At 39.5% G+C, this 9011-nt stretch overlaps 1 protein-coding gene across 1 annotated transcript; it reads left to right on the top strand.

Moving 5' to 3' along the window:
* Positions 1 to 6110: 6110 nt before the first annotated feature.
* Positions 6111 to 8440, top strand: LOC102193683 (chemokine-like receptor 1). The gene is made up of 2 exons (XM_005741328.1): positions 6111 to 6294; positions 7383 to 8440. Exons 1-2 carry the CDS (start codon positions 6111 to 6113, stop codon positions 8438 to 8440), a joined length of 1242 nt encoding a protein of 413 aa, XP_005741385.1.
* Positions 8441 to 9011: the final 571 nt, after the last annotated feature.

A 9011-nucleotide genomic window follows, 5' to 3' on the forward strand; every position in this document is an offset into this window, starting at 1 on the left:
AGACTGCAGATGAGCTGCATACAGGGCTGGACTGGGACAGAAAATTGGCCCGGGCATTTTGATTAGAGACCGGCTCTAGTGCGCTCCCTCAACTCCTGTGTTGTGCCTTCTCCCAAGTGTCTGTACTCCTTGCTCTCTGCTCCCGTGTCTCCGCACACCCTGTGCATACTGCAGTCCTGTGGTACGCTCTCCTCCTGACGAAAAACAACAGACGCAGCTGTCAGGACACCAAACTCCAGCAGGCATACACTTAACACTAGAACCACTAACATGGAGTCTAACTCAACAATCCCCTGCCCTTAGGAGCTTCCTCATGCTCTTAAATAGCTCACCCAACGAGCTTGGCATGGTCTTCAGGTGTGGCCAGCCCCCCTAGCAGGGCCACACCCACCAGGCCTGAAGGTGCCTGTCAGAATACCACTTGTTCAAGACGAACTGGTGAGGAGTGGCAGGCAGCGCTGGCTTAAAAGCCCTCCAGATGGAGGCCCGGAAATTGGAAGCAGGTTATTAGCTGGCCAACTCAACCCCAGGGAATGGGCAACAGGAACCTGGACCACACCCGACCAGACACTCCCACGGCATATGACACCACATTGCTCAAGGACCCTGGGTCCCTCAGACCAAAGTTAAGCAAATAAGACTGAAAGTGTGGGTTGTACCACTTCTCTTTCTCTGACCAGCTCTGCTGTGAACTATGACTCAGTCCTACCAGCCTTCACAGTATCTCAGAAGAAGCATTACAGAGATGCACAAAGCTAACAAATCATTTCTAATGTTACGATTGTTCGTCAGGAAAAAAAATTCTACAAATGGACCAGTAACACTACATTGGTGAAATATAAATCAAAAGTAAAAACACAAACTTTGCTACCCACTAAAATCTTTGTTCATATGTCACTGAGAAAGACCAGTAGGGGAACACCACAAAAGGAAACTCTGCTCTTGAAGGTAAATAAGTACAGTTTGAACAAAAATAGTTAAGTGTTTAAAGTATAAAGCTATGTAAATGAACTACTTATATACTATATTTATTTGTATCAAATCCAAATTACCACTCATGGTGACGTCACCATAGAAAAATGTTTAAACAATTTATGAATTATTATCTTGAGGACCAGATAAATGTTAGAAAATGAATCAGCACATGAAACATTTACTTCAAACTATTAAGAATTTAAAATTCTGCACATCAGCTGGTTGGAATAGCTCACAAGCTATAAGCGGACATTATACACGTATAAAATCTCACATAGTTCACTCAGGGATTAATGAAATATTCTGATTCTGATTCAATCATATGTTAAGTTCTTTAGGCTCTGTTACTGTAACCCTCAACTGTGATATGAGTTTAGCATACCAGGGATATATTTCCTTTTCTCTAATATTGGCATTCAGGATAAGCGGTCACATTAAGCTAGTTATTAATTTGCTAAGTTAACCTGGGGTTTCCCCTAGATGTTACATGAGTCAAATGAATTACAATTATAGATGTACCAGTCTACCAGGGTTTGTTCCAAAAAGTGTTCAGCTGCCAAATAGTGATTTCTGTTTGTTTTTATCTGTAATATATTTGCTTATATTCGTAGACTACTCAGCTGTATTTATTAAAGGGTTATGTAAAATTAAAAATACCTGTTTTGCAAGTATCTTCATGACTTGGTGTTTTTGTACATGCATTGTAAACAATCCCATCCGTGTTGGCCACTAAAAATATCTTTATCCTCCTGAGACCCAGCAATAAATTTTTGTCTTATCTCAGGGACATACGTCTGAAACTATCAAGAAGCATTTATGCAATCTATATGAGTAATGCTGTACTGTCAATGGGTCATCCTGGGCTTTCTATTTATGCCACATTTGTGGGGGTGTGGGCAAACAGACCACATGGACTTTCTTTTCAAAATGATGGGGATTGTAACTTCTATATTTTATGGCCACAATGTAGGTTAAGTGATACTTTTTTGCAGCTGTATATGATTATATCGCTGAAACTGTCTTTATCAATTCAATTTCAAATGCACTCAAACTGAAACTGCTTATTTATATAGTATGAAAGGTGAAACCAGGACAGTGCTGCCCACAGTCAAACAGGTGGTTGTCTAATTACATCACAAGGAAAACAAGAAAGCAGAGCACAAAAACCAGAGGAAGGGTCTCATTTATGAAGATAGCATGAACACCATACAGAAACTGGATTTAAATTGTTCTTTAGCATGAGACATGAAAACAGGAAAAAGATGCACAACCATCAAACCAAATTACCTTTATGTCTCTGATTAGGGCAGAAATAATAAAGCCTGTTTGAGATAAGGCTGCCACCAAAAAAACAAAAAGCCGCCATAGAGGGAATGACAGACCACACTTCTTGTGGCAGCCTGAGCCCCCAGGACAATCCTGGGCAAAGACCCACACACAGCTGCTATAGCCAGGCAACTTTACAAGCAGACAGTTCAGTGAGCTGTCTGAAACAATTCACTGCAAACAAATGCTGTGGGCAACTCCTGTGAGCAAAACACCATAAGTGAATACCACTGATAGAGCCCAAAAAATAATCATGATATTCGGAAATCATATATTATATCAGTGGTTCTTAACCTGGGTTCGATCGAACCTTAGGGGTTCGGTGAGTCGGTCTCAGGGGTTCGGCAGAGCCTCAACCGTGATATGCACGGCTCATTTTGTGCACCAGTAAAAAACATATGTATGTCTTGAATTTGAAAAAAATCCTATTTTATTTTTCACTAAAGAGGGGTTCAGTGAATGCGCATATGAAACTGGTGGGGTTCGGTACCTCCAACAAGGTTAAGAACCACTGTATTATATATTTTATTGGGTTCACTACTTATTTTGGAAAGTAAAAACCTCAGTGATTTAGAGGTTATTAAAATGTGTTCAAGCTTGGCAAATTACTTATATATCACATAAATCATAACACACCACTATCACTTTTACTTACTTGAAATCAGGTTGACACCAAAAATTGTGGAATTACATACCACTAACAGTTACTTTATTTTACACTCCCCTGATAACAGCAGACGCACTGTCACACACCAGTAAGCCAAGAACAGTGACGAAGGTTTAATAGAAGACACAAACATTTATGCAGAGAAGGCAGTAAACAACCTGCCCACCAGCTGAAATTACTTCACACAGCTTAAGAAAAAACTTAATAAAGAGGACAGCATTTGTGCAAAGATCATATCATTGTGCCACTGAAGCTGGTCAGACTGTACCCAACTCACATTATGAGCAATGTTTTTAAGTGTCCTGTACTTTCAAATGCAACATTGTATCTGCTTAACAATATCAGCAAGCAAACAACTGTTATGCCATTTGTCATATAGTGCAAGTCAAAGATCCAGCTGCTGCATTTCCCAGGGAGAGAAAAGTGCAAGATAACTTCACCCAAAGATGGAGAAAGATGTAAGAAAGACAGGAGAACAGAGGTTATTTTGAAAGATAAGAACTCCTCAGTGACATGTGATAAAGTGGAAACTTAAAGTTTACATAAGTCTTCATTTTAAAATCATATTAGATCTGTATATGGTGTTATGTTTTTTTTTTCATATTGTGAAACGCCTTGCAATACAAATTGAGGTGTATACTGCGTGCTCTTCAAAGTTTGCATGAAACTACTCAGCAGTTGTGGCAATTCTGAGCAAAATAAACAGGTTTGTGTGGATTACAATGTGAATTTCTTTTTATCATATAGTAAACAGATTCAGTTACTTTGCACACAAAAGCTGGTAGAAATGTATGCAGTATATGTAAAATCTGTACTTCTACTTAGGTAAAGAACGCTTATTCTTTGTGCACCTCTGGCACTGACTGAAAAATTACAACTTGTCTTGATGAGTTGAGAGATTTAGATGAGACGTGCACCAAAACAGTTGCGAATGTCTGTAGCAGTGAACCATGTAAGAAACTATAGCAGTATTCACGAGGGAAACAGAAAAACTTTAGACCCCATCAGCGCACGGACGTCAGAGGAATTTTCCATAGATGCGCTATTTTCTGGAGAACTGATTAGCTAGTGGGCGGTGATTTCATAGCTATTCATCTTTTAACTTCAACATACACTGCCCCGGAGGAAGTTAGATTCCCAGCAAAAGTTACAGTGGTCAGTGGTAACGTAAGAAGTGAATGGCTTTATAAAGCTTAGCAGTGCGGGCTTCTGATCATCAAGACGGAGCACTGATTAGTTAATTAACAGACGGAAGATGAAGACATCGGGTATCTTGGGCTGCTGAGGTAATCCATCCATCCATCCATCCATCGTCATCCGCTTTGTCCGGGGTCGGGTCGCGGGGGCAGCAGCCTAAGCAAAGAGGCTGCTGTATTTACTGCTGAGGTAAATACATTTCAATCACTTAAGTTTAAAAAAAAAGCTATCGAACTGAAAGAAGGGCATATCACACAAACGCGATTTGCATGATTAACAGAAGCAATTTACTGCAAATTGTGTTAGAATTAATTCTGAAAAAGCAAAACGTATTCTGTGTCTCTTGCGTTTGTGATAGTTGCTGTTATGAGTGTTCACTTGTGTTTTTATGGATGGCTCAAAGCTGTGAGCGCACAGTCGTATCTTTGGCTCTTATCCGTAGACCTTCCTCACCATGGATTTTAGATAAGACCCTACATATTTATGAAACTTAATATTACAGGTATTTCTCTGAAACAGGACAGACTATAATTGAATTTGGAGCATCAGAGGGACAGGAAGAATCCCGATACACGACGCATACAAAGTTGTGGTTGCTTCACAGACCGCCAATTTTCTTTTTTAGAGTGACCAGATGGTTTAGAGTCGTGCTTTTAGTCATATTTCTATGCAACGATTATAACAAAATAAAGCGCCTCTCCATTTTTTTTCTCGGCAGTGTGCGCACACAGAGTGAATTTCATTGGCTTTTTAAATTCTTTCGGGTTTCCACTCCCAACACTGTTTTGTTTTTTTGTTTTTTGTTTTTTTTTTGTTTTTTTTTGGGGGGGGGGGGGGGGGGAAAAGCGGTTTCACTGTAAAATGAATATAAAATGTCAGAGACTGGGCCCTACGTAAATGCTCCGTTTGGAGCTCAAGCTCGGGACGTCTGCACCCATAAGCTGTCATAGTTGATTTGTCGGACAGTGTCGGACAAACTGCACAAACTGCATGCGCATCGCAAAAACTCCAGCGTCTGTGGTAGTGATGTGCAATACCACTGATTTCCTTTACGATCTAAATTAATCTGAAGTAAAATTCAGTCTGCTATCGGCGATACTGACCCGATACTGATACTTTGTACAAAAACGTAATGTGTTTGGAAAATCAAAATCAAAAGTATTATATTTCAAACTATACCTTCATAATAAATACAAGACATCTGAGTATTTGGTCTTATTGTTTAATTATGAGGAATATATAAAAGTAATGAACATGAAAATTCTCTATCTAAATTTAGAAAGATTCAATTAACAATCAACATCAAATGTGACTGATTAAAAATAATAGCTCTGAGAAACATTTTATAGATGCATGTTATTATCTATGTTATGCATGAAATATTTTGAGTTGTATTATTTTAAGCCAAAAATGTATTGCAAGTACACTGTCTATTTTAAAGATACCCAGTCTATATAATCCCCTTGAAATGCTCTACAATTTGAACAATGTATTTTAAAGGATGCGGGGAATTTCCCTCACTTTAACAAATAAACATAACCTAAGTGTATGTGAGTTCAAAAATTCAGCAACAATGCTACGCATCACCAACAGCTTCACACTTTCTCTCTCTGTACCTGGATAGTGCCTGCCTGTCTGCAGCACCAAACAAGTCCACAAGTGATGTTTGTGGAGCATCTGTCCCTCCCCTGATTCAGTTCAGCTTGTCATAAGTTCATCATCATATGTGTTATGATTTACTTTTGTTTGTGTTTGAAGAGGTGTATCTGAAAATTGTCCATTCAGACTCAATGTCCCCAGTCTCCTCCGTAATGCTCTTACAGCTCTGCCAGAAGTGGGAGTTGAAAGCTCGCAGACCGGGGTCTCTGTCATCATTCCCAATGCATTCTCACTCTATTTTCAGGGATGCTAGGTCTTTCCAGCATCCTCCCCAGCTTGTTCGAACATGGTGTTTGTTATGGGTAACCTGTGGTTTGCACAGAAGTCCAGTAACAGAACACCACACGAGTTAAATTCTTGCAAGCCGTTCTCCCAATCGCACCCCGTCATGGGACTCCAAGAAGGCCGGGTCATTTGGGCTATAAGCGCAGACAACAATCAGGATCCATTCCCAGACCTGAAGGTGCAGTGTACAAACCCTCTCTTCCACTTGGAAAAACCCCAATGTATGGCAGCAAGCCGAGCAGATACTAGGATAACCACCCCAGTCTGTCGCCTCTCGTTAAGGGCAACTCCAGACTGAGACAGAGTCCAGCCCCTCTCTAGGAGACTGGTTCCAGAGCCCAAGCCGTGCGTTGAAGTGGGCCTGACTATAGAGCCGGTACCTCTCAACTTCGCACACCAACTCAGTGGGATTAAGGCTCCTTCCCCACCAGAGAGTTGACACTCCATGTCCCAATTGTTAGTCTTGGTAGCTGGGGTTCAGTCCACCAGGGTGTACACCTCTGGCCACTGTCGAGCACACTCTGCACCTGACCCTTAGAAAGACATCTATTTGATGAAATGTATTCCCTTATGAACTGTAATCCATTATCATAAATTTAAATGTTACTAGGAAACGATCTGACAAAAGGAGGGTTTAAAGAAGTTACAGTTACAGTTAAATGTTAAGTTTCTATGTCATATGTCAGAAAAGGATCCAGAGTGATGTTAAAGCGGTGGGTGAGTTCTTTTACATTTTGAGAGAAACCAATTGGGTCTAATAATAGATTAAATGCCAGGCTGAAGCTGTCATTTTCAATACATGAATGAATAAAGCACATGAAGTTGACAGCATAAAATAAGGCATTATCTAAAAGGTTTTCATCGAATGGTTTACACAGATAAACTACAGAATAGCACCACTAGGTGTTGTATTAGGAAGTGATACTGTGCTGCAGAGAGAGACAAAAGATGAGAGAGTACATTAGATAACTTAACTGATTTTAATTGTTTACATCAACTCATGAATTGAAATCATCGCTGCTCTTCTTGAGGTTCTTTTGGGCTAATCAGTATTGTAATCTACATCCACTTTAGTACCTCAATCTAAACACTCAACATTATTTGTGTTGTTTTAGCAAAATATGTTTTAAGTGCTCATATCAACAGGATTCCTTTTCTTTGTAATTTGCATTTGACATAAAGTTGTGATGTAAGAGTAATTAGATTGAGTATAAAAACTAAAACTGACTTTAACATACATTAATACTGTTCTTTCTTTATGTTAATACCGCAGGTCTCAAGAAAATGATGGAGGTGACCAACAGTAACTCAACCAGCAACTCTTGCATTCACATCAGTACAACTACTCCTGAGATTCGAAAGTCTCTCATCACTGTGTCTATCATTTTTCACTTCCTGATATTTCTCCTTGGTGTGCTCGGGAATGGACTGGTTATCTGGGTGACTGGGCTAAAGATGAAGAAAACAGTAAACACAGTTTGGTACCTCAACCTTGCTGTGGCCGACTTCATCTTTGTAGCATTTCTACCCCTCAATGTAATAAACCTTGCTTTAGACTTCCACTGGCCTTTTGGCAATTTCATGTGCAAGCTCAACACCATGGTACTTATTCTGAACATGTTTGCCAGTGTCTACATTCTGGTGGTGATTAGTGCAGACAGATGTGTGTCTGTGGTGTGGCCTGTCTGGGCTCAGAACAACCGAAATGTACGTAAGGCCTTGTTTGTGACTCTGGGTGTTTGGGGGGTGGCTTTGATGATCGGCTTTCCATATTCCATCATCATGGACACAGAGCAAGCGTGTGAGAATGAAAACAAAACTCTCTGCTTAAACAGCTACGCTATTTCTGATGACTATAATGCAGAATCTCCCAACATACTGCGACAATTTCGTTATCCACCGATTATCATCGCCCGCTTCCTTGTGCTTTTTGCTGTCCCATTCTCTATCATTGTCTCCTGTAACGCTGTAATAATCCATCATCTCAGAAGAAACCACACACTGGCAAGGAAATCAGGTCGCCCCTTTAAGATCATTGTTGCCATTATCATCACATTTTTTCTGTGCTGGTCTCCCATTTATATTATGGATCTAATTGTGCTGGCGAAAGAAATGGACACTTCAAGTGGTGTCATTGGGATCCCTTTGGCCACCAATTTGGCCTTTCTCAACAGCTGCCTAAATCCACTGCTGTATGTGTTTGTGGGCAAAGATTTTAAGAAAGAAGTCTGCAAATCCATTCTAGCTGCAATGGAGACTGCCTTCCAGGAAGAGGAGAAACGCTCTCAGAGTTATACTAAGTCAGTTAGCACAAATACAACTCAGCTTTGAAAACTGATGTGTAAGGCTGTTAATGACACAAAGAACCATAAGGAAACAATATTACTTCAGAGAAAATCTTTCTAGACCTGTGTTGTTTGAAATATATGAAAAGGTTTAATAAATATTTATGCCCATTTCACTGATCTTACAATGTTAATTTAATGGAAATGGCTAATGTCATTTGTTTCTTAAGTCATACATTAAGTTTGCATTAAGTTTGTACCATTACAGAGCTGAAAGTGATTGTAAAAGGCCTGGAAAAAAAGAGCGAGTCAGTAATTTCAAAATAAGTATTACATATGTTTCTGTTTCCTGTTCATTTTACTGGTTCTTTTAACCTTTAACAAGTATGATTTGGTTAAGTGGAAAGTGACACTTTAAACACTATCAGTGAGTATAACGTATTTGGTCTGTATGTACATTTACAACAACACCATGTGAATAATTCGATTTTATGGTAATTATTTAGCATAACAGCTTATCTCCTATTAATGTACTGTATAAGATAAATGATATGATGTTACGTTTAACAAAACTGCAGCTTTGTATAATTATTTAGTCTTTAGTTTTATATAGGCAT

This window comes from Pundamilia nyererei, unplaced genomic scaffold, assembly GCF_000239375.1.
Source record: "Pundamilia nyererei isolate P.nyererei 1_Seehausen unplaced genomic scaffold, PunNye1.0 scaffold00109, whole genome shotgun sequence".
In the NCBI taxonomy this organism is placed as follows: Eukaryota; Metazoa; Chordata; class Actinopteri; order Cichliformes; family Cichlidae; genus Pundamilia; species Pundamilia nyererei.

What these genes read in the sequence shown, in the direction of transcription:
- LOC102193683 (XM_005741328.1), top strand. Translation starts at nt 6,111, where the DNA reads ATGGTGTTTGTTATGGGTAACCTGTGGTTTGCACAGAAGTCCAGTAAC. An exon ending in CCCAGACCTGAAGGTGCAGT is followed by an intron (nt 6,295 to 7,382) that starts GTACAAACCCTC and finishes TTAATACCGCAG; the next exon opens with GTCTCAAGAAAATGATGGAG.